The sequence below is a fragment of the Nothoprocta perdicaria genome, unplaced genomic scaffold, assembly GCF_003342845.1.
Source record: "Nothoprocta perdicaria isolate Ctin4 unplaced genomic scaffold, notPer1 scaffold_11, whole genome shotgun sequence".
Classification (NCBI taxonomy): Eukaryota; Metazoa; Chordata; class Aves; order Tinamiformes; family Tinamidae; genus Nothoprocta; species Nothoprocta perdicaria.
This window is the reverse complement of record NW_020454205.1, coordinates 8,400,836-8,425,727: the sequence shown is the minus strand read 5'-3', so window position 1 is coordinate 8,425,727 and position 24,892 is coordinate 8,400,836. Positions and strand designations below refer to the sequence as shown.

General features: G+C 44.6%; 1 protein-coding gene across 2 annotated transcripts; it reads left to right on the top strand.

Annotated features, from left to right (window-relative positions):
• The first annotated feature begins 1,810 nt into the window (after positions 1-1,810).
• COL6A2 (collagen type VI alpha 2 chain) lies at positions 1,811-24,832 on the top strand. Of its 2 annotated transcripts, none has more exons than XM_026048729.1 (27): positions 1,811-1,931; positions 2,776-3,374; positions 4,111-4,131; positions 4,960-5,025; positions 5,772-5,825; positions 5,939-5,983; positions 6,540-6,566; positions 7,221-7,247; positions 7,343-7,387; positions 8,479-8,532; positions 8,925-8,987; positions 9,249-9,311; positions 9,539-9,628; positions 10,725-10,787; positions 11,206-11,268; positions 11,443-11,505; positions 12,096-12,158; positions 12,316-12,366; positions 13,233-13,268; positions 13,800-13,862; positions 14,234-14,296; positions 14,420-14,455; positions 14,854-14,899; positions 15,463-15,615; positions 15,866-16,318; positions 16,664-16,702; positions 23,769-24,832. In XM_026048729.1, the coding sequence occupies exons 1-27, from the start codon at positions 1,826-1,828 to the stop codon at positions 24,374-24,376; spliced, it is 3,060 nt and encodes a 1,019-aa protein (XP_025904514.1). In that variant the 5' UTR covers positions 1,811-1,825; the 3' UTR covers positions 24,377-24,832. The 2 variants fall into 2 exon arrangements, with proteins under 2 accessions (XP_025904514.1, XP_025904521.1); XM_026048736.1 differs by lacking the exon at positions 23,769-24,832 and adding an exon at positions 19,662-20,135.
• Positions 24,833-24,892: the final 60 nt, after the last annotated feature.

The window sequence follows — 24,892 nt, the reverse complement described above, 5'->3', positions numbered from 1 at the left end:
GACAGAGAGCTTGTACCACTAGGTGGCACGGGCAGCAAAACTGTAAAAAGTAATAATAATAAATAAGACTGTACAATGGAAAAAGTAGATCATGTGTAAGGGCATAGCAGAGAAGTGACGTATGTCCAATGAAGTAGTTGTGTTTTGAGATGTATTTTTTTCTACGTCTTTCCGTTTTCTGTCTGTGCGGTGGCAAAGGCCATAGWGCTTGGTATGAAGCCTGTGGAGCTGCGGGCAAGGGCAGTCTTGTGCCAGAGCTGACCCTCATTCTTGGTGTAGTTTTAACTGCCCCTGCTCGAATCCGTGTGGCTCTGCCTGGAGAGAAGCTGCTCTTCTCTGCGCCTTCCTCACCCACACATGTGGCAGGAGGAAAGGAGAGGGTTAAGCTCGGGACACTGTAATCTCTGAGTCAGATACTTGGCCAAATCCTCCAGTATTCCCAGCCTCTCCAAAAAGCAATGTGTCCAGCTTCCTGTGTAATCATGGAATGATTTAGAATGATTTTGTCTAAAGGCACAAAGCTGGAATTTCTTTCGAGAAATCGGTATCTCCTGCAGCGCAGCTTTGTGGAGGACTGGTAAGATGTGAAAAGTCTGTCTTAAGGACAGAATCGGGAAGCCCTGGTCTTAGTCAAAATGCTCCTTTAGGATTAAAACAAATATTTTATATTCATAGTACCTATTCAGCACAATAAAAATTGAGCCACACTGACCTAASCAGGGACTTCATGCAGCCACATTTTTTTTCATAGCTTTGCAGCCTCTCTGAGCATCTTGCTGGAGGAGAAAGGAAAGGACCAAGGGTCAAAGTTTTCAACTGGGGCATTTTGGGTGCTAATATGGAATTATGTGAGAGGTATGGGCCTGACTTGCTTTGAGCTGGCCACCAAGCAGAAAAGTAGCTTTGCCAGGATGTGGTCTGTGTGCCATGAAGCTGCCGTGCTAGCTCAGATGTCCTCTAGTTACAAAGACAAGGGTAACTTCTTCCTCTGTATTCCTTGTGGATAAAAATTGTTGCTTGTGTTTTGTCTTGCAATATCATTTCATTTCCTGGTTCCTTATGAGCACTTGCATGTATTTCCAGGGCTTTTTCAGACTGGTTCTCTACTTTTCTTGCATCTCGAGTTATCATAACCCTACACAGAACCTACACCTAACCCTACACATGTGCAGCTGGACTTTAGAGACCTAGCGATGTGTTTAATATTTAAGTCATGCACCTCCTCAAATGCTTGTTTCTCCTACCTTCACTCCATGGGTCATGCATGCTACCCAGCACCACTGTTAAAAGAAGGGCAGGGTCACCATGGCAAAGTGGAGGCAGATGGGTCCTGCACTTGCTTCACCTGCTCAGTGGAAGTGCAGTGAGTGCAGGTGGATATCTCCACGTGGGTCCAGGGAGATCAGGGTCACTGGAACTGAAATGGTTATGGGGCAAATGGGCTATATCTGGACAGTAACTGGGGAATCAGAAACTCCTGAGGTGCTACCTACAGCTCCATCACCTGATCTCTTCTCTCAGAGTAACGGAGGAGCTAAAGTACTTTTAAATCATTTTTACCAGACTCTGGCAAAATAAACCCTTTGAATTTACTTAGCTTTCAGATCAGTATAAAAATTTGCATTGGAGACGCAAAGACTCATCTCCTTTTTTTGCATCATGGTAAGCAAGAAGTCATATCTAACTAGCAGAATTTTTACGCAGGATTTGTGAAGAGCATTGGCTGGTTTGTGCATACCCAGCAGAGCTGGGAGGTGSTATGTTGTGCTTAACTGGTTATTTGTGTCTTCCTACAGGCATTTAGATATCCAGAGGAGCTGCTGAGATGTTCCAGCAAGCCTTTTTTTTGACTYTTCTTTGTATGGTGCTAGTTCCTCTCCGTGCTCAGCTTGATGTGGACGTTGGAGAATTCAGTCCTAGCTCCTGTGCAGGTATTGAGCAGACAATTTGGGTGTCTCTTTCTCTCCTTTGTAGGTAGCAATTTGGTGGAAAGCTATGACTGTCCTCAGTTCAAGAGCCATTCACAAGGAACTAAATTTGTCATGTTACACTTCTCCTGTTCCTTTGCACTCCTGGGCAGCACCCTGGCATAGGGATCTGTCATTATGTAGGAAACAACCTCTTTGGCCAAATTTCCACTTTCTGAGTTTGTATCAGAGTGCAGAATTAGGAAATGAAGAGCTCAGATCTGCCAGTGGTGGATTCTCCCACTAAGTACAGACTAAGTACAAAAAGTCTCCAGAATTGAATTCTGCATCTGATATTAAAATTAATCTATTTTGAATTTGTTTATTTCAGCACTTTTTGGTTGCAGTGTGAAGTTTTTTTAATATGTCCAACCTGGCTACCTGAAAACAGCAATGTTTTCAAGTTTGATTCAATAGAGGGTAAATCTTATGATTTTGAATCAAAACTTAAGAATCTTTTGACATGAATATAGATATTACTGCTAGAGTTAGAGTTGTGGGGTTTTTTGGTTTTGGAGGGGRTTTGTTTGTTTGTTTTTGCCAGTATTRGACTTGGATAYGCTCCTTTTCARATGGTCCTTAGYTCAGAGCAACCAGTAATGTTTCTTCCAATTATTACCAAGGAGGAAATAATTTATAATTAGTAAGATTTACAACACCCTTAAAGGAGTCTGAATCTTATGCCTTGTGCAGCTTGCTCTTTTCAAAATTCTGCATACTTTGTGCTCTGCAGCCCATGTTTCTGGGGATTAGAGAAGGGGATGCAATGTTGCATGAAGTGCTCTAACGCGTCACTGTCTCACTGCAGAGAAGAGGGACTGCCCCATCAATGTGTACTTCATCATTGACACTTCGGAGAGTGTTGCTCTGCAGACTGTGCCCATCCAGAGCCTCGTGGATCAAATAAARCGGTTCATCCCTGTGTTTATCAATAAGCTGGAGAATGAGGTCTACCAGAACCAAGTCTCCATCACTTGGCGGTTTGGAGGCCTTCATTACTCAGATGTGGTGGAAATTTACAGCCCTCTAACGAGCAGCAAAGACACATACCTCACCAAGCTGTACGCTATCAATTACCTTGGCCGGGGCACCTTCACAGACTGTGCTATCTCCAACATGACAGAGCAGATCCAGAGCCAGATGGCCCCTGGTGTGAACTTTGCCGTGGTCATCACGGATGGCCACGTAACTGGCAGTCCCTGTGGGGGAATGAAGATGCAAGCTGAGAGGGCACGAGACATGGGCATCAAGCTCTTTGCAGTGGCCCCCAGCGACAACGTCTACGAGCAGGGGCTGCGGGAGATTGCGAACCTGCCACAYGAGCTGTATCGCAACAACTATGCCATCACCCAGAAGGACACCCTGGACATCGATGTGAACACTACGGACAGGATAATCCAAGTCATGGTACGTGCTGTTGATCCACGATGATGCTCTTTCTTACTTCAGCTGCGGACAGAGAGTATAACAATAGCAAGATGGGGTGGTGGAGAGAGGGGGTTGTGGGATGTCTTCAGAACAGTTGTTCAGGTTTAAGTAGATATAAGGGCCCACTAAACAATGCCAGCAATGAGAAAGGCTGGGTCAGTAGTGAAGGTGTGTGGATGAGAGGTGGGAGACTTTGAGAGCCCTGTGGCTTTCAGCAGAGCTCTGTTGAGCACTTGTAACAGGGGAAAGTCTCTCTGTTTCTCTTCTCTTTTCTTTATGTCCTTCCAGTAGTTTTTCGTCAAAAAGAGTTTTGACTACATCCTATTTCTCCGATTAGGTGCTAAAGCGGGACTCCTTGTTTTGCACCTCTGTTCCCCAGCATTTCTAAACTGGCTGCCATCCAAATGATGTCTGCTCCACTATTTCAGCTCCTTGCTGCCTCCCGGAGGCCTAGGACCGTGGGGAAAAGCATGCAGAAGTGAGATTAGTGAAGGTCCCTGATCTTTCTGTTAGGTATCAGAATGGGGTTTAAAGCTCCATCTGCAAAGCATTGCTTATCAGGGATTCTACTCGGGTATATTTAAAGCTATGGGATGTTTAACATCCTTCTCCTTGATAGTAATATACATCTCCAAGAGGAGACACGTGGCTCATGCTGTTTTTCTCTTGGAGCTTACTGTCTTACTGATTGTTTGCTCTGTTTTCTCCTTTGCAGAAACATGAAGCCTACGGAGAGGTGAGTGAGCAGCATCTTTATGCCATTTCCACACAACACAGCTTAAAGGTTCCTTGCTTAGAGAAGACCATCTAGTACCTCAAAAGAGGGGGCCTGATTTTGATCTGAGCTGCGTAAGACAGGAGCTCTGCCTGCCTGTGGAAAACTTTGCAGGGTCTGGAGACCTGTTGTTTTACCTCCTGGTTAAAATGAGATAATAGACTCCTCCCTTTCTGCCTCTCCACTCCTGTGATTTCCCTCACATCACTGAACTCAGATCTATTCACTTGGCCTCTCTGGGAGAGAGAAATCTCTCCTCCTCATGCATTGAGAGATGATGAGGGAGATCATATCATCTTGGATTTGGAGACCTGTTTTGTAGGTGGTCTGTAAGCTGAGGTTAATGAAAGCTGATTTCATGTGAATGGACCTTGGTCCACAGAGAGAGATGTGTGAAGAATGAGGCCCCAAAATGCTTGTGAATTGCRTTAAGAGGCCCAGAACATCAAACCCAGAATGCCTTTTACTAGACATTCAGCAGCCCTGTTGTTTGAGTTTGGGCCCAGAGCCAAACCGAGATGAATGTGCTTGTGGTAACTTTCTGCATTTAATTTATGGGTAGGATTTTTCAGCATGTTTGTTGCTGCCTAAAATGTGATCCCACTGGATCAATATTTTTCTACTAGTTTATCACAAGCAGTTTTTAACCACTGCAATCAGTGGAAGAGATGTGTGGGCAGCAGAGTCCTATTGGACACAACCATCCCTTGGGTGCATGCTGGCTCTGAGCATGAAGTGAAAAGCATGCTGCTGCTGTTGCAAACCTCCAATTGACTTCGTATTTTTCAGTGCTACAAGATGAGCTGCTTGGAGATTGCAGGTCCACCTGGTCCCAAGGGATATCGAGGGCAGAAGGTAAGTTGTCCTTTAGCATGTTAGAGCACCTTTGATGCATGAAAGTCTGTTAGGACAGCAGGAGCAAGGCAGAAGTTTGTTCAAAAGCAGGATGCTGTCTTGTGCAGGGTGTCTAATTCTGCCAAAATCCACAGCATGCTCCAGCCTCTGTTGAGCCAGGCTGGGAGTTCCCCTCCCCATATAACCTTTTACCCACCTGGAAAAAAAAGCAGGCCCATTTCCACAAGCATGCTAGTGGAGACCCTCTAGAAGCATCCAAAGAGAGCCTGATGCTACCAGAAATAGTCTTTTATTTATTTCAGAATATTTCAGAATATTTCAGAATATTTAAGGTTGGAAGGGACCTCTACAGATCATCTAGTCCAACCTTCCTGCTCAAGCAGGCACACCTASAGCATGTGGCACAGGGTGGCATCCAGGCGGGTTTTGAAGACCTCCAGAGTAGGAGACTCCACAACCTCCCCGGGCAGCCTGTTCCACTGCTCTGTCACCCTAACAGTAAAGAAGTTGGTCCTCACCTGGAGACGGAACTTCTTATGCTTCAGTTTGTGGCCATTACCCCTCGTCCTATCACTGGCCACCAGTGAGAACAGCCTGTCCCCTTCCTCCCTGCATTCTCCCTTCCTGAACTTATACATATTAATCATATCCCCTCTGAGCCGTCTCTTCTCCAGAGAAAACAGGCCCAGCTCACTCAGCTTTATGGTCAACACCAAGCCCTGACTTATGGTTTGTTTTGTTCTTAGGGTGCGAAGGGCAACATGGGTGAACCAGGATCCCCTGGACTGAAGGGGCGACAGGTGAGTTATGGAAACTCTTCCCTCTGCTGCACTTAGCAGTGCTCTTTCAGCACTAAGTGAAGCTGCATCTGTTACTGTGTCCTAGCTAATTCTCAGTTTTTCTTTTCTTTAAGGGCGACCCAGGTATTGAAGGGCCAATTGGATACCCTGGTCCCAAGGTAAGAATCATCTAGCCAATGACTGAGCAATTTTACATATATTGTTTTATTCTTCTGGGGTGTTGATTTGGGGTTGTTTGGTTGGCTTGGCTTTTTTTCAAAGCAGGAGGAGATTTGGGATAACTTTTCAATATGCTTTTCCCTACCCTGCATTACCCTCTGAAAGGAGAGGACAGACATCACTCAATCCCTCAACTTTGTACTCAGATGCCACCATCTTCAAAGTGAGGTTCCAGTCATATGTTTCTCCTCCAAAATCCTCAGACTAGCACTAAAGGGATTCTATAACTCCAGCTGCTTTGATTCAGGCACTTGATGCAATTTTAGGAATTGTTGCTGGATATTCCTTCTAGAAAGGATGGGCAAATGGGGATTCAACTGCTACCTATAGGTAGGCATGTGCCTGTCCTCAGTGATGCAGAAGTATCTGCTTCTCAACCTGCCCTTGTCACCTCTGAGTTGCCCTRCGTGTCTTCCATCCCTGCTTCATCTCCTGCCTACAGTCTCCAAGCACTAACAGAGCATTCTTTTTGTTTGTTTGTTTGTTTTGCYCTAGGGTGTTCCAGGACTGAAAGGAGAAAAGGTGAGGAAAAAAACTCTTACAATGTGTCTGGTCACTGAACCAGAGAGCATCTGTTTGTTGTAATGAAGGGATGTTTGAGTCAGAGTGTAGCCATGGTTGTGGGGAAAAATAATGCTATTAAWAGCTGCTTGAGGAAATGGGGAGAGTTTTTCCAGGGTTTCTCAGGGGCTGTGWCCTGGATGTTCTTGCTTAGCCACTTGGGAAGTAGGGTAGTCTGTTAATTTCCAACATTTGAGGTTCAAAAATATAGGTGGTGACTTTATAACAAACTAAAGCAAAAGCTGATCCGGTGCTGGTRCAGATCACTCTTCTTGTGACATTAGGAGAAATGCAGCACTTTGCACCAGCTGATGATCTGGTTAGTATGAGAGTACTAGGCAAGGCAAGTATGAGTATGAGGCAAGGAGCTTTCTGGAGAAACCAAGTCCCAGCTGCTTTTTCTGCAGAGTAGGGAGTGACAGATTGAAGAGACATCTGCACAAAACTGCATTTGAGTAACCACAGTCCCTTTATTCATGAAGTAAGGAATCAGAAGGAAATTTTGTGTGAGCCTAGCTATTCTGCCCTGGGATGTGGACTTATGGTTGGGACGAGTATGATGTTGGGAGATGGGCTGACTCCTGTCCTTTTTTTTTTTTTTTTTTTTTTCCCCAGAGGGAGTTTGGATCCGATGGACGAAGGGTAAGAAAGGACCTTTCCTACCTTGCATGCTGTTCCAACTTTGAACCTTTGAATATCTCTAACAAATAATGATTTTTATTTCCCCTTGCTCCTAGGGTGCTGCTGGCTTGGCAGGCCGGAACGGCACTGATGGACAGAAGGTAACAGCACCGGGAACACACTGGAATTTCACATCTGTTGTTTCATTTCTTTATGCCCCATCTTCCTTACAGATATTTTTGTTTCTCCAGTTCCACACACTTCTATCCTGTTCTCATTGAGGTTTCTAAGAGCTTGTTTGCACATTATTCTGCAATGTCCTGTAGAAATAATCCTGTTGGAGGTGTATTCCTTTGGGTCACAGAAGTGCTGTGCCTTCTAAGATAACAGAGAAAATTTCAGCTGGCCTTGTTTGCTGGCCAGTATACATTTTGTTTTGCTCTGCACTTCATTTTTTTTTTCCTTAAATAAGGAGAACTATGAGTTAACGCTAGTTCTTCCTTCTGCGTAGAAACTGCCTGCTGAAGCTCTAAAGCTCAGAAATCCTTTAGAAATTTGACACAAGGCTATGGCTTCTTCATACCGTTAAGTCAATCTGGCAAGGAGAGAAGCTGAGCTTCATCAGTGAGCTATTAGATTGACTTAATTGTGTCATGCAATTAAGCTCCAAGTGAAGAGCTGAAAATGACCAGCAATGTCCCTTATGCAAAAGGCAGTAAATGCTAGCACATGGATGACCTAAGTGTTTCGTGTTGTCTTTCTCACTCCTTTCCAGCTGGGGCTGGCTACACAAAGCRGTTTTGGAGCACAGAGCTAGGCTGTCATTACATGAGATTGCTGGTAGATATAAAATGGTACTTCACATTTAAACTAATTTGTTGCAAAACGCACAACAGAGGACCAGCACAAGCTTGGACGTGAATAACTCTGAAATCCAACTTCAAGAGACACTTTCACAAGCCTTGAGTTTTGACCCAGGGTATATATGCAGAGCAGGCAGTATGCTTGAATTTCCAGCAACAGCCCYACGACCATTCAGGATTTACCATTTGTATCTACATACCACAGACAGCCTCATTTCTCTTTAAAGGAACACATTTGCTTTTTATTCTCTAATTGATCACAGGTATGTTCAGCTGATAATGTTAAAAATGAATAACTGTGTTGCATGAAAAGCTTTTTCTTTTTTTTTTCCCTTCTGATATCAAGTTTTTTTTTTTCTGTGTTTTACTTTTGAATGTTCTCTCTCCAGGGCAGGCTGGGGAGAATTGGACCACCAGGCTGTAAAGGAGACCCTGGTGACAAGGTAGGAATGTGTTATTCTTTCATGCAGCAAATCAGATGAGCAACGTCATCAAGTTTACCTGGTGAATGATGCTCTACCTTACCACACATGTGTGGTAAGATACAACTGATGAGAGGTTACTAGCCCATTTTCTATCTATTGCATATTTGAGTCTCAGGCTTGCAGCAGAGAGCACAGCCTGAAAGGCTGTTTTTTCATAGGCGGGAAAACTGGGATCCCCTAGTATTGTTCTATTCTATGTATGGAATGTTCTTTTCCTTAAAAGTAGCAGCAAGGATAAATTGAGTTTGAGTCACTAGACTGACTTTCTAAGGGTGTTAATTTACTCTGCAAGAAAGCTATATGTTGCTGGTATTGAAAAATACATGCTTCTTTATTCTTTCATTCCGTAGGGCCCTGATGGCTATCCAGGAGATGCAGGAGACCAAGGACAAAGAGGAGATGAAGGCACCAAGGTACATATGTGCTGAACAGTAGCCAGAGAGTATGGACAGAGACCAACAGTGGGGACAGCTGCACACTGTTGGCTGTTTTTATTCTTAACTCTATTGGAATTCATGGAGTTGGTAAGCTCTGTCCTACCTCTGCATGGATCCCATCACTGGGAACCAAGGGAAGAGCTTTACTGACCATCTTTTGGTTCCGCATGGTACACATCAGTTGTGTACAACAAAATCCGCATGTCAGTAATGACCATTGCTGTCTGGTTGTTTCAGGGAGATCCTGGCCGSCCTGGTCGCAGTGGACCTCCAGGACCTCCGGGGGAAAAAGGGAGCCCGGTAGGTTCATGCAATACTTATGTCTCCACTGTCTTGCCAGGAGCTGCTGCATGTGGCATAGATCCAGAGCACTATCAGCTGCAGAGAATGAGCCACGGGTCACAGGGTGACTGTTACACAAAGGGGCTGTGTTTGGATATGTATCTGTTCAAGGATGCACTGTATGACATAGGAGAACAGATGTGCACTTTGCTCTGTCTTCACACAAACTCTATTTCTTTTACAAGGGTATTCCGGGAAATGCTGGAGCCCAAGGACCTCCTGGAAACAAGGGAGGAAGAGGTGAACCAGGACCTCCTGGACCTAAAGGAGAGCCTGTAAGTTTCTGAATAGCTCTGCACACTGCAAAAGTGTGATCCAGGTATTCAGAGGAACATTGGACAGACCATCAGGAAAAGCAACAGAAATCTTTTACCTTGATGTCTGAGCAAGGCACAGAAACGACCCTGGTAGCCTTCTGCTTATCTCCCTGTCTGCCATCCCTAATAAATCCCAGTGTGAGTTCTAATGCCTGCCTGGAGCTCATTTTAACCTTGGCAGGGCTGGGTAAGGACACAGGAGAGTTATCTCTGAGTTTTTCTTGGGAGTTCACACCAAAGATGAGAGAAAAAATGGTATGTGTTTATCAAGTAGCTTAATTTGTCTGCTTCTTATATAACTTGAATAAGTTTCCCCCCTTTTATTACAACTGCTTTAGACTCATTCTTGTCAGCTAGATATTATCTGGTCTACTTAATTGCAAATAAAGCATTAAAAGCATGAAACACAAGAATACCTGAGCTGAAACAGTTTGCCTCATCTTAACAGAGCAATATCCGTATATTTCTAAATCTGATGTCGTACAGTCAAYACCATAAACCATTTCACTTCTTCATTTCAGAGGAGCATCCCATAGTCCCACATAACCACAAATGCTTCTGTTTATGCCCGCATACTCTTTGCTGTCCTCCAGCAAAGATGGGGTCCTGTTCCYCAGGCCACTGGCTTCTCATAGCAGTGGACTGAGGATAACAGCCCCATGAAGAATAAAGCAGCACATCTCCACCAGCATCAAGAAGACAGAGCCTAGCTRATGCACATCAGTTGATGTATTCATGTGGGATACAGTGGGGAAAGCTRAGGTAGATGAGTTAAAAATAAAGCAGAGTATTTTATCCTGAGATGAACCATGAGTGTGGGTATGGACACTGCGACAACACGCGTCCCAAGAGAATCATCTGGTTCTGACTTCCCAAGAGCCTCCAAGCACTGCCTAACAGGGGCATGCACGTTCCTCTGCTGCTGGGATGCTAAGTGGGGATAGATGTGTTTCTTGAACTAGGATAGAAAAGAGAGAGGTAGCCAAGTACCACTGTTTCAGGTAGCATCTGCGTTTGCATCCAGTTTATGTGATTGCTTTCTGTATCTGCCAAGGGTCGACGTGGAGATCCAGGGACAAAAGGCAGTAAAGGGAGCCCCGGAGCCAAGGGAGAAAGGGTGAGTAAAGCAACTGCACACATCATTGCAAACTGAGGTGTGTAGGCCTGCATGATGCGCTAGTGCCAAGCAATGCAAGAGCCCTAGGCCAGAGCTGGGAATTGCAGAGCACAGTGCTACACATAGGTTCTGTTCTCACTGTGTCTGCCCTGACCTCAAGGAGCCAAGACAGTAAGCTCTGAAAGAGCAAGTACATCCCATTCTACCTGACTTCATCCAGAGCTGAGTGAGGATGAAGGACAGTAATGCTAAAGGCTGGGAGTTGTGTTCAGAGGGTGCCCTGTGCTGACATCCTCRCTCAACTGGTCCTAAGAAGCATCAGATTTGAGAACTGCTCGTCACTGCTCAGATGACTTCCTGGCACACCACTGAATTTGGGAAAGCTGCCTGACAAGGACTATCTTTATCTTCATTACAGGGAGATCCTGGTCCAGAGGGTCCTCGTGGCCTGCCYGGAGAGGTTGGAAGCAAAGGAGCAAGGGTAAGCAGTCGGTCACAGTAGCCAGTAGAAAGAGTGCTACTGTGCAAGGACAGCTCAACAGCTCTTCTACCATCAGAAAAGGAGCTTGTTTGAAATTGTCCTGAGGCCACATGACTCGGAGGTTTACATCTCTACCTGCTGCTGTATCTTCTYAATTCTTACTTTGCTTTCCAGGGAGATCAAGGACTGCCAGGACCTAGAGGTCCTTCAGGTGCTGTGGGAGAACCAGGCAACATAGTAAGTTGTCTTTAGGACATTTTTGTGACCCTCTCCTCTCTTGTTGATATTTTTCCTTATCAACATAAGCTAGCTACACTGTCCCCCCCACCCCAAAGGTGAGACTGCAAGACCTTCTTGCAAGGAGGTACAAAAACTATCCCAGAGACCCCTGCTAACCCTTATCAGTGTTAAGGAGAGACTCCTTGGCGCAGGACCCAGAAGTTCTTGCTTCTGAGTTAAGATGTGCTCAGCAGCATTAATTCACCACCATTTCCGCCACGCATGTGTTCCCAAAATAATGTGGGACAGAACAGCATTGAGCAGAGCGCTTGACTAAGAAAGATGAGTGTGCTCCAAATACCTATTTGGTCTGGGTTTTTTCTTAATCTAGTATGCCATTTTTAAGTTGTGATAGGACATCTGGGTAGCTCTCTGGGATGCGGGAACCAAAGTGATGAATTAGTCATTGTTGCAATAAACATTCTGGGAGAAGATCTTGTAGCCTCATCCCTACAGCCCCTTTCCCCAGCACAATCCCCCATACAGCCAGGGAGCTACAGGAAATACTCTCATATGCTCACCCTATTCTTTCCAACACTGCCCTGCAGGGTTCACGTGGGGATCCTGGTGACTTGGGACCAAGAGGTGACGCAGGACCACCAGGACCAAAGGTAACAACTCTGAATGCAGCTTGGTGCATTTAAGAGAGGCCTTATTTATTTATTTATGTKTTTTAATTGGGAGAAAATGACTTTGACTGTCACTGGTATCACTAGATCAGAAAAGGCTGGGTTTTGTTGCTGACTGGACATTTCTTTTCTACTAAAGGGTGACAGAGGCAGACCTGGTTTTAGCTATCCTGGCCCCAGAGGACTGCAGGTATGTATACGGTTCATGCAGTGCAGGTATATGCACTTACAGCAGCTTTGGAAGCAGCTTGTGTCAGTGAAAGGCTTTACACAAGGAAGATGAAAGAAGTAGGAAAATATGATGAGAACCATGAGGAAACTGAAGTCTGTGATGAGGATCAGGAAATGGTCTTTCTGTACCAGGTTGTTTTCTGCCYTCTCTGGATTGAGGGGAGAGAGAAGTTCCCTTCACACATGGTTGAAGGGCTCCAAGGAGGATTCTCTGCCAGGATGCTTACTATTTCTCTAAGAAATGTTGGGACAGCAGATCTGTTGGGTGTCCTCCAAAGACAGATTGAGAGAAATCAGCTTTCCTGCCCCATACCCACTGATTACTGAATGGGCAATGCAAGGCTGAGACTTGCTACAAATACAGTCCCTTCTTTAAAAGAAGATGGAGTTCACATAGTTCTGCATTCACTGTAGGTCGCGGTGTCCTTTAGGCTGACTAGCTTGTCYGTCTGTGCTAGTGGAGAGCAGGGTGGTAATTCTTTGACTCACCAAAATTTGTCTGGTAAACTTAGAGATTCAAGGATCAACCTTTGGATATGCTGGTCATGGTCCAAAACCTGTCCCTGTGAGTAGGAAGATTCCTCTTCTGCTTCACAGATATTGAACCCAGCCTTAGCTCCTTCAGCATCATGTCAGAGGCATAGATGACCTCAGGCTTCTCTGAAGAGACAGGGAGGTACATCTACCCACCACCCAAAGTATCAGTCCATACTTTCATTGGTCATTTAGCTTTGAGCCTCTGGTTATAACCTTCAAGCACGGGTGTGTTCTATGGGACTCCATTACTAGTTAGATGCTGACTCACTCACTCTTCTCTCTTCTCAGGGTGACAAGGGTGAGAAAGGGCAGCCTGGACCAAAGGTAAGTCGGCTTGCACCTTGTCAGTCTGGTTTCGTCCTGACTGCAATGCAAGGTGTTTGTTTCCTGGCTTATTTGAATATATGGCCGAGGAACCTCTATTCTTGCAGCAGCTTTTCTACTTCCATGCAAACAATCATTCTTTGTCCACCATTTCATATGTCATACTTCATAAGCTGGCATAAGCTGGGGCTAGAGCTGTGTGGCTTCCAATCTGGTTGTGAATATTATCTGCACTTAGGGAAAAACATGGGCTAGCCCTGAAGGTGACCAGGCCTGACCTGGGTACAGTTCCCAGGCATTTCCTTGTGAAACTATCTCAAATGTGTTTTGTAATATTTCTTTCTTCTCCAGTCACCGCCTGCTAGAGAATGGCCTATGTAAACACTATTTCTTTGCCCTGTGCTAGGGTGCTGTTCAAGGATAGACAGGCCACACACGTGTGTTTTTGCTGGATTCATTAGCAGTAGTTCATCTSTCTGAGTGCATCCATATGTTCTCTATGCTGAATCTGTTTCTCCCTTCTTTGAACAGGGAGGAAGAGGTGAGCTTGGACCAAAAGGAGTGCAAGGGACAAAAGGAGAAAAGGGGGAACCAGTAAGTACACTTCTGGTATTGCCCACAGCTTCAGCTCAGGGAAGGCATGAATCACAGAATCACACCTTTGTCAAAGCCCCTGAAGAAACTGAGAATCAAAAGCAGGATCTGCTTTTTTTGTTGTTGCTTTTGTTTTTTGTTCTCTCACTGGATGATCCTGGGTTATGGTCCTCCAGTAATTGCCTCTTTACAAGGTCATGCTAGAACAACACAGGAGGACTGAAGGAAGAGGGTGTTATAGCTGGTGAACCACTTAGGAGGGCTGTGCCCAATGGGCCGGCAGGAGGTGCCCCTACAGCAATCAGTATAGATCATGATTGATCCATGATTTACTTGTCAGGAAAATACTTGATTCTTTGCTTCTTTCTCAGGGTGATCCCGGCCCAGCAGGTGAGCCTGGACCCCGAGGCCCWACTGGTGAACCAGGCATTGAGGTAGAGTATCATGCCATCATGTCTTACCAGATGCTCCAACTTCTTCTTCCCCTCACTGATCTGTAGTTTCCAGTGGGGACTCCCAGGAAAGCTGTGCCTGAAAGCACTTTGTTCTTCTTACAGGGAACTCCCGGCCCACCAGGAGACCCTGGCCTGACTGTGAGTAGGACTGTTCTTCAAAGCACCCAAGTGCTTTTCAACCTGAGGGCTTGTGGGGKTTTTTTTGTTTTTATTTATTTATTGTGGTAGCATATAGCTTATGAAACAGAGTGTTAGATACTATTGCTACTCATGAAGAACTAAGTCTTGGAAAAGAGGTGGATATCGTCATCTTGCAATAGGGCAGGATAGGGCAAGAAGATATCTCAACAGGGCAAGATGAGGGACTTGTAACTTCAAGCGGGAACTGAAATAGTCTGCCACCAAGAAAAGAGTGGCATTTGCTGTGCAGGAAGTAAAAGGAGAGCCTTTCACTTCAGAGGGTGAGGACAAAGTTGCTGGGTTGCTTTGAAGGGCACGGCGCTCATCTGAACCTTGTCTCTCTGCTTTGCTGGCAGGACTGTGATGTGATGACCTATGTAAGAGAAACATGTGGATGCTGTGGTGAGTTGCCTGTTGCTTTTGTTCTGCAATTTAACCTACGTTAGACAGGAGAACAACAACCAACCGGATTTGGAAGAYAGGCAGGCAGATGTCTGTCATCTCTAAGGCAGTCCTGTCTCCTTGACRCTTCAAAGGTTGCCTGTAGTTGAACCTACTTCTTTGCCTTGCCTCCCTTTCAGAACTGCATCTCCTCTGCATGTTTAGCCACAGTCACAGGGAGACTCTTTGGGCCATCTGTGTTATGCCATACCCTATAGATGAGGTAGTACAGAAAGACACCATAGGAGAGTCTCACCTGCTCAGTCAAGTCTGAGCCTACCACTGAGAGTGGGATTGCCTCATCTAGGTCCCCAAACAAGATTTCTGTTGACACATATCAACAGAAAGATGCACCTAAAACTCTGCTTACACTGCCAACTGCAGGCAGCACAGCAGACCCTTCAAATCCTTGTAGTGATGTTAAATGTCTCCTTCTTCCTGTATATAGTTTCTTCTGTCCTGATGGCTCTTGTTCACACCGCCCTTACCCTTTGAGATTTAACTCATCTATTTTTTCTCCCCAGACTGTGAGAAGCGCTGTGGTGCCCTGGACATTATGTTCGTCATAGACAGTTCAGAGAGTATTGGCTACACCAACTTCACCCTGGAGAAAAATTTTGTTGTCAACGTGGTCAGCCGGCTGGGCTCTATTGCCAAGGACCCCAAGTCAGAAACAGGTCTGTAGTGTGTGTGCATATATGAGAGGAAAGGGTCTTGTGTCCCTCCAGTTTCCACATAGGTCTTTATTTGCCCTGGTGTRTATTCCATCTGTTGTGCATTTTTGTAATAACTTCTACTCCTTCCTTCCTCTCTCCCGTTTTTCTGACTAATGAGATATTTGGGCAGCTCTTCAGACATTAAATTTTGTTGACTTTCTCAACATTTYCCTGAACGTGCAATATGAAGTAATGTGACTTCTCATTTCAGGTGCTCGTGTTGGGGTGGTGCAGTACAGTCATGACGGGACCTTTGAAGCCATCAAACTTGATGATGAACGCATAGATTCACTGTCAAGCTTCAAGGAAGCAGTGAAACGCCTAGAGTGGATTGCTGGGGGCACCTGGACACCCTCTGCTCTTCAGTTTGCCTACAACAAGCTCATCAAAGAAAGCAGACGAGAGAAAGCCCAAGTATTTGCTGTGGTGATAACGGATGGGCGCTATGACCCTCGAGATGATGACAAGAACCTAGGGGCTCTTTGTGGCAGAGATGTGGTTGTCAACACCATTGGCATTGGGGACATGTTCGATCAGCCAGAACAGAGTGAGACTCTGGTCTCCATTGCTTGCAATGAACCCCAGCGAGTCCAGAAGATGAGACTCTTCTCAGACCTGGTGGCAGAAGAATTCATTGATAAGATGGAGGATGTGCTCTGCCCAGGTCTGTACCTGTCCCTGAAATTCTTGCAGGAACTAAAGTTTCCTAGCAACAGGGGTTGGAGTGGGAGTCATACATGGGGCTTTGAAGCAATTGCAAAGCTGCTCTGCCATGCACGTTGGCCAGTAGTTTGGCACAGTGGCTGCGTTATTTATGATGGGGAGGCTGAATCTTACCTGAGAGGGTTATATAGCCCCACATAGAGAGTTCTTACTCAGATAAAGAGCAGCGTTTGGGGGCAGGTCTTTGATACTCTTCTCCCATGTGGGGACTTGGGCCTGATTTTTTCAAGCAGCTAAGAGGGATGGCAGTACATCACTCAGTTTTCCATGCTTCTTTTCCTTCCAGATCCACAGATCGTCTGTCCTGAGCTGCCCTGTCAAACAGGTAATCTTTACAAGTAGCTTCATACAATCTGCACAAAGTGCTAGGTCCAGGGGAGTGTGCACAAGGCTAGGACTGGGAGGGAATGCTAATCCTCTACATTCCCTTGATATGGCAGAGAATTTGGGAAACAGTATTGCTTTACAGCAGGAGAGGCCCTAGGTTTTCATCTTCTGCTCTTTTCTTGACTCTTTGAGCTCTCCTCACAGGTACAAGTGCACTGTGTTAGTATACAAACCTTATTCAGCTCTGCTACGTCTCCCTGTCCAAGTGCAGCAGAACTTTACATAGATTTCCAAATTCCTGGAAGACACCGAGTTTTGATTTCCAGTCTCAATAATGAATTTCTCAATTGCTTGTTTTTTTCCTATTGCATATCAAATCAAGACCTCCTTGCTAAACTTCCTACCACATACCACCTTTGAAATCTAGWGCTAAATCTGCAGCATGGGACAGGATGCTCTATGCAAATAATGAGGGCAGAGGAAGAAAGAAGGACAGTTTGAAAAATGACACTGTAGTGGACTGAAAGCTTTGGCTTCTCTAACACATTAACAATTTTAATTAACAATTAACTCAGGGTGTTGGATCAAAGGAAAGAGGCTGTAAGGATCTCCTAGCATAAAAGAAACAGCTGCTGCTCACTGCAGGTAGCTTTACTTGATCCTACTTTGCTTGTTAAGGGTCAGATCCACAATCTGAATTTCTAGGGAATCTTAGACTGATTAAGTCTCTATGTCTGTTTAAATACAGTAGGTAGAATATTTGCTGATGTGTGAAAAGCATGTAGGGAACAAAGTTTTGTCATTTGTTGTGATTTATTTTTTTATCCCAACTTTTCCATGGTTATGTTTTTCTGAAAGTCCCAAGTTTCAACTTCCATTTTTTTWWAAAAAAAAAAAAAAAAGTCCCACTCATTTCCCTACTGAATTAAAGAAAAAGTTGTCCAAGAATGGGCAGAAAAGCTGTAATTATTCTTACCTACAGTCTGACTTTTTCACTAGTCTTTTGAGTGTTTGTATCTCTACCTGCAGAGAAAACWAAGTCAAACTGTGGTGCTGAGCTGTCCAGGCACTCTGTCATATATTCTGAGGAGCTGTGTCCTACAGATCTATGCATGAGGAGGCAACTTTTCCATGTTACACTAATGACTGTTAGATGTTTTTAAGGATTTTGGTCTTTGCAGGCTCTCCCGTTCTATGGAATACTGCAGGAGAGAGATTGTTCTGAGTAGGGGCCCATTGGTCTGGGCCATCATGACCCTCCAAAGCAAGGTGAACTTAGCTGTGCTTTTACATTAGTGCACTTGCGTATGTCTGCTCATGATACGAGGTGAGAACAGTTCAGTTGTGTCTGACTCGCTTGAAGACCATAACAGGAATAGCAGGTGTGATGGGAGAAGGCTTCTCGGGAGATTCCCTCTTGGGTAATTCCTTCAAAGCATGCTGTAGATGGCCAGAATGCTGTGCAGGTCCTATACACCTGCAGCCCTATAGAATATGGGAGTAGGAATGGCATGGCATGCTAGTCCTGAGTCTCCTGTGGAAAATAACCATACACTCGTCTCAACATGGGCAATTTGTCCTTGTGTGTAAGAACTTGCACTACGCCTGATAGATTAAGTAGGTTTTAAATATTGTCCTGGAATTAAGGGACCTTTGCCCAAAGCACCTTCCACCTGCTGTACTGGACTGTTCATGATTTATTTCTATCATCATCTAGAAGAATTTGAAAGATCGTGCCCACGTAGCAGTAAGGAAGTGWGTTGGATGAGAAGAAACATAAGGAATGTGATGGAGTTGACAGAGTTTCAGCTGCTATAAAGCCATGGGCAAAGAAYTATGCATCAGTGTTCAGCTTTCTCTTGCTCTCTGAAAATGTTTTCAATGAAAATATTTTCAAGTGCTAATGCTAAGTCATATGCAAATCCTTTGGATGGAAATGTTGACTTCTGCAGGGTATGTGAGTGAGCTTTATTGCGTATGCAATGAATGTGTCCAAGTGGTACGTAGGCCAAAGAGATTCAATGACGGAGCTTCCTCAGCCTTGTTCTTTGCCCTTAGCCTTTAAGAATTGCAGTCCTGGCACTTAAAGGAACAACCACTCTCCAGCCTGAATGTTGTCATGAGAATACGGAGAGACACATGTTACATGAGAGGAGTATGGAGAGGGACAACCATTATATCCCAGTGTCTTCTCTGCTGCCTTGCAGAGCCAGATGAGTCACTAGCTTTATGAATTCTCATCTGCAGATGGAGGAAGCCAGGAAGGCATGCCACTCTTCAGGATAGACTCGTGTCTCCTTATCTCACTGAGGTTCTTACAGGATAATGGAGTATTTCTAGATGTTGGGCCCAGAGAGGGTTCAATGCTGAGCAAATCTCAACTGACCAATTGCTTTGACAGAGACTGCATGATGCTCTGGGAGGCTTTTTCTAACCCATACAAAAGGCTTTGCTTTGAGCTTTGGGGTTTTACTATAATACAACTGCGGTGCAATCGATTCAAGCTGAGTGTCTTTGGCTCTTGAAGATAGGAATAATTATTTTTACCTCAGCCTATATAAGCACCAGCTGCAGTAGGGTTTGTATCTCCCTCATCTGGCCTTCCTAGGGTAGGTCTTTCCTTAATCACTGAAGAGCTGCTCTGTTGTAGGTACCCTGAAGGACTGTTCTGCAAACCATTGGCAGTTTTCTCTTAACCCAGTTGTATTTGGCTCCAGCCTTTGTTGCAAAAGGCACAGGAAGAGTTTTCACCACAGGAGCCCCATTCAGCCTTGGGACATTTATTCTAACAAGAAGATATAGATCTCGAAATTTCAAGTCTAACTTTAGTCTTTACTTCTCTGTCCCTTGTTAGCTCTTTTCTCACCTGGTACAGTGTACATAGAAAAGCCAGGTAGCATTCAGAGAGAGCCATTGCTCGAAAGCCCTGAAAATATTCTTTTGACGCTCACTTACAGATGACAGGAACCCTGGGAACGTAAACCCACTTATTTTCCGCCCCATGGAAGAGGGAGTCAACATAGATTTCCCCAGCACCATACATTCGATCGCCCAGTTCCTAAACTCCACGCGGAAAACCCAGGACCCCAGCATGTACACCCAGCTGGTGGCCACTTTGGCCTATACCGCCGAAAAAGCCAAGTTTGCCACTGGAAATGAGCGGCAAGAGTGGATGGACCTGTTCATTGACACCTTCAAAATGGTGCACAGCGAGATTGTGGGCGACCCAGAAACCGTGCTAGGGCTTTGCTGACATCTCCATTGTAGATCGTATGAAGTGGGTGGAGGTAGAGGCCTAGTAGAGATGGGAGAATCACTTGGATCTGTAAACATCTTTCCTCAAGTGTCTACTTGGCAGAGAGGATGGGTATATCAGTAGACGCCTTTAGTTAGGAGAAACACAAGTAGCAAGATAGCTTGGTTACATTCAGCCATGTATGTGGCATGAGGGTTGGCTCTCTCCAGCTTGGCTGGCTGATGGCAGTCTTCTTAGATTWCAAGCTTCTGCTTTACCTACTGCTTTCCTGCGGGGGAACTTCCAGCCACTAGCAGGACAGCTGCTCTGCCTTGGTCTCTGAATTGGCCAAGCTTCTCCCCTTTCACCTTCCCCTCCTTGTTGGCGAGCTAGTCTGCTGCAGCAGGGAACGAGCACTGCAGAGTCCTCAGCCACGCAAAGGCCCAAGGTTTCAGTGATAAGCCTGTGGGCACATGTATGGCTGAGGGCAGGAAGGGCAGTTTGGGTGYGGAGAGCCTAGTGATGTGCTTTCCCCACGCTTCCTACGTACCTTTTGTGCTGACTGCTTTTGAAGTGTCTTTCGAGCTCTGTCTTCTGGTTAACTGGGTGCTGCTGTCTTCAGGCTGTACAAGCCATTTGTATGGCAAGACTGGCCAAGCTAGATGTATCTCCTTTCACTGCAGCTTCAATAGACAGTTTGTGGCATTAAATGGAAAGAGCGAGCAGTAAAGAAAGGTGTTCTTGGCTTTTCATCAAGAATGCAAAAGCCAGAGTAGTGCTTTTGTCGCAGTCTATATGTTTTGTGTGTGCTTTTTACTCCACTTTGTTGTGTATATGTTTGTTTTTTCTCTGTCTTAAATAGCTACGTGTAGGTATTCATAGCCAGGAGATAGACTTATGCAGGACCAGGAAATGTAAAGCAAAATCCATGACTGTGCAATCATAACTATGTGACACATTAAGATGTTCAAAAACATATATTTAAACATGATATAGTATAGTTCATAAAATCCATAACCAGTTCTAGTCTTGATTCAGAAAATCTATAGACCTATCACTTGTGCTGTAGTATGTTTGCCTAGACAAGGAGCAACATGTCCATGAGTTCACCTGTCCATGGCTTTCTCTGAAAGTTAGACAAATGACTGCTATTTGTGCCTCTAAAGTAAACATTGCCCTGTAAAGCTGTAAGAAGATAACACAAGACTTGAGTGTATGGATGCGAGTGTAGAGGTATTTAATGCTTCCAAGTGAACTTTGCAGCCTCTCTGACTGACTTGATATTATTGCAATAAAGTCTAATGAGCAAATGTACTATTTAATGGGCAGAATGGAGATGTGAAGTCTTTAAAAAATGCATTTTGGCCTATTATGAAGTTTGTTTTCAGGTATGTGGAGACAGTTACCAAACTGTAGCCAAGCTCAGAAATGAGATTTGGAATGAGGAATTTACCTACTTGGAACATAATACTAGGTTTTATTTGAATTTTGTTCCCAAATCTGGGGTTTGTCAAACTAGGCTAAAAGTTGTCCAGCACCAGGCACTCAAAGGGATTTGTGTCATTCAACTTGTGACCAAGCTAAATGCAACTGCTCAAAGACAACCTTGCCGTCAGCATTTTAGCAKGTTTTTGCACATGGTCTGTGCAATACAAGAAGTTCAGAGAATTCTACTACTGGAATATAAGGAGGAAAAATGATTCAAAGAGCTCTTCCTAGCTTTAAATGGTTTGCTCAGGATTTTGGGTCAAAGGTTTAGCAGAAGGATGAGGATCTGTCTGTATCCAAATCCATATATGCTAACATCTTCTCATAATCCACATATAGATAGTCTTTGCAAGGCCAAACCCTCTATTCGATTTTTATCCTAAAAATTAGTGTGTGATTTAGCCTGTTGTGGTGCATCTAAGATTAAACTCAATTAAGTTGCTCCAATCACAAGACTAAGGAGAAGTCCTTGAACACAAGTACGACTGGATACCCAAAGCAAATGCTGCTTTGTAAAGAACACCTTTGGGCTAAACTGTCTTGCTGGGTAAGATTGGAGTTCAATATGACTTTAGGAAAGTGAGTTTAGATGTCTTTGAATTGTAGTTGCTTATTCCATTTCCATTGGAAATATTTCCACACAAAGCAGTGTAAGTTCACTGCCACAGGTACTGCCAAGGTAAAATAGCCCTCTGGTACCAGCACTTGGGCACTAGTATCTGCAATATGAATCTACTCTAGACAACACTTTTCTAAGAATATTCAGAGGTGAGTACATACCTTTATTGCTTTGAGTGGAGTAATGAATTTGAAAATGTGATGTTATACAGAGCTTATGAAGAGATATCTGTTACTTCCTATTGGAGATGGCTGTATCGGGTATTGCTGTTTTATCACGGGCAGAAGTGGTGACAAACCAGCTGCGAGCACAATGCGTAACATCAGCGTTCCTGCTACATGGGAGTGCGGTCCCAGGCTGTTGAATTTTGTGTTCAGTCACCTGCAGTTACTGATGGCTTTTTAAATGCACTACAGACCTGCTAAGTTTTCTGTTGTGTATAGCTATACTTTCCTACTAAAAAAGCATTCATTTTGTTCAGATCATAGGTGGAATTATAAAACACTTTGTTTTTAGTATCTCAGTGCTGAATCCAGCCCTATGTATAAGAATATTCAGCACTGAAAGAGGATTTTGTCAGGTAAATGGATTTTTTTCATCATACAGAAATTCAACTTAATATGAAACTCACACAACAAAASATATCCCCTAATGGAAATGGATGTTAAGTTTGAAGCTGCTCCAGAGTCATCTGTGGCTTGCCAGTCATACAGCACAACATGATGTCTCCTCTGTTTTTTTTTCACCWTATCACTTTCAAGATATAACCCTAAAGTCCTCATCATAGGATTGCTTGACAGGCTGTGGGATGRCTATTGCTCTGCTACTGCCATGATGGAAAAACTCAAGAAGTGGCCAGTCCTGGCACATACATCACAAACTAACACTGCTGTTGTAATCRTTTTCCTGGTGATTTTTCGGTGGAGAAGAAAACTCAATTCTTATCTCAAATATGGAACAATATTTAAAAATGCAGAAATTGAAGGGTTTCTTAGGGAAGCAATGCGTGCAGAAGAATATGAAATGCAACATAGCTCCTACAAGGGGACAAAAGAATGACCTAAAGCTAACAGCAGAGTGTGTGTTGATGTTTTCTTCTGCCTTTTTTGTGTTTTTGTGTGTGTGGCAGGGGGTTTTGTTTATTTTTAGATCATTCGCTGCATATATTCATATGCCTACATGCCTCCTCTGTAGACTCTGCTGATCCGAATGACTTGAGAAGATTTTCCYGCTATATTTTAACCACATGACCTAGCTTTTATAAATGCTTCAGGAGTTAGTGATTACTGATGAAACCAATCTTGGCACAGTGTGAAATCTGCTTCCAACCAGCAGGTCTGTGCCTGGAGAATTCCTCCAAAAGTCAACCACACTCTAAAGACAATTGAGTGGTTTGCCAAAGACAACAAGCCATTAATTTCTAGCCATTTTACAGAGGAGGGCAGGGCTCTAGCATAAGAAAGTGGATGTAAAGCACAGGTCTGACTAATGTCATGGATGCTTGTGGTGGTCTCTCATAGATCTCAGAATTAATGCCCATAAAGAGCCAGTGCCCACAAGCTGAGGCAATCAAAAGCAAWGGTCCTGTTATCAGTCACCAACAACTGGTCCTCCTTTAGGCAAAATACACAGCGACTATTCCAGCCCACACTGCACAAGGGAAGCCCCASTCTTCTGTAGGCTTTCTTCCACTCCCAACTGTTGTTTTTCTCTTTCCTGCAGAGCTTTCAGTGGCCCAGTGCACACAGCGCCCCGTTGATGTCGTCTTCTTGCTCGATGGCTCTGAAAGGATTGGGGAGCAGAATTTCCGGAAGGCCTCCAAGTTTGTGGAGGAGGTAGCCCAACAGCTCACACTAGCCAGAAGCAACACTGACAACATGAATGCCAGGATTGCCCTCATGCAGTATGGCAGTGAGAGGGAGCAGGATGTGGTCTTCCCCCTGACGTACAACCTAACTGAAATCTCTAACGCCCTAGCGCAGATCAAATATCTGGATTCATCCTCCAACATTGGGTCGGCCATCATTCACGCCATCAACAACATTGTGCGCAGGCCTGGGGACACGCAACGAGTTGCCCGGCGCAATGCTGAGCTCTCTTTTGTCTTTATCACTGATGGCATCACAGGAAGCCAGAACCTTGAGGAGGCCATTGACTCCATGAAGAAGCAGGATGTCATGCCCACAGTTTTGGCTCTTGGGAGYGATGTAGACATGGATGTCTTGCTGAAGCTTGGCCTCGGGGACCGGGCAGCCATCTTYCGGGAGAAGGACTATGCCAGCCTCTCCCAGCCCGGCTTCTTTGACAGGTTCATTAGGTGGATATGTTAATTGAAGGGGGTGCACGTGTCCTCCCCTCACCAGTATACACACCCCAGATACTCCTTRTTTTATTTTCTTCCCTTTGTATGGTTGCTAGCAACTCTGAGCTCACCCAGAACAGCCTGTACACAGCTGTCGTCTGGGTTCTCCTTTCTAGCAAAAATTCAGAGCTCATATTTGATTTTYATGATGAAGTCATGTATCTTACGTTTATGGTGCTAATTGAAATCAAGATCGAAGCAGGATACAGAGCCATACAAAGTACTTCTGTAACGCTTTACACATACCAAGCCATTCCTTTGTGTATGTACTGTAAGGTTAGGAGGTCTYACCAAAGAAACAGGAAACTTCTCTCGTTCAACAGAACAAATGATCATCTCTAATTTYCAGAAACTGTTGTTCTCTCACCCTTCCTTGAGGAGTTTTATGCTCCCAACCAATCCGCTCCTCATCCTTTCTCCTCCCTTAGTACTTCTGCCCCCTGAGAGCACTCAGGGAGGACTTCCTTTTTTTTTTTTTTTTTTT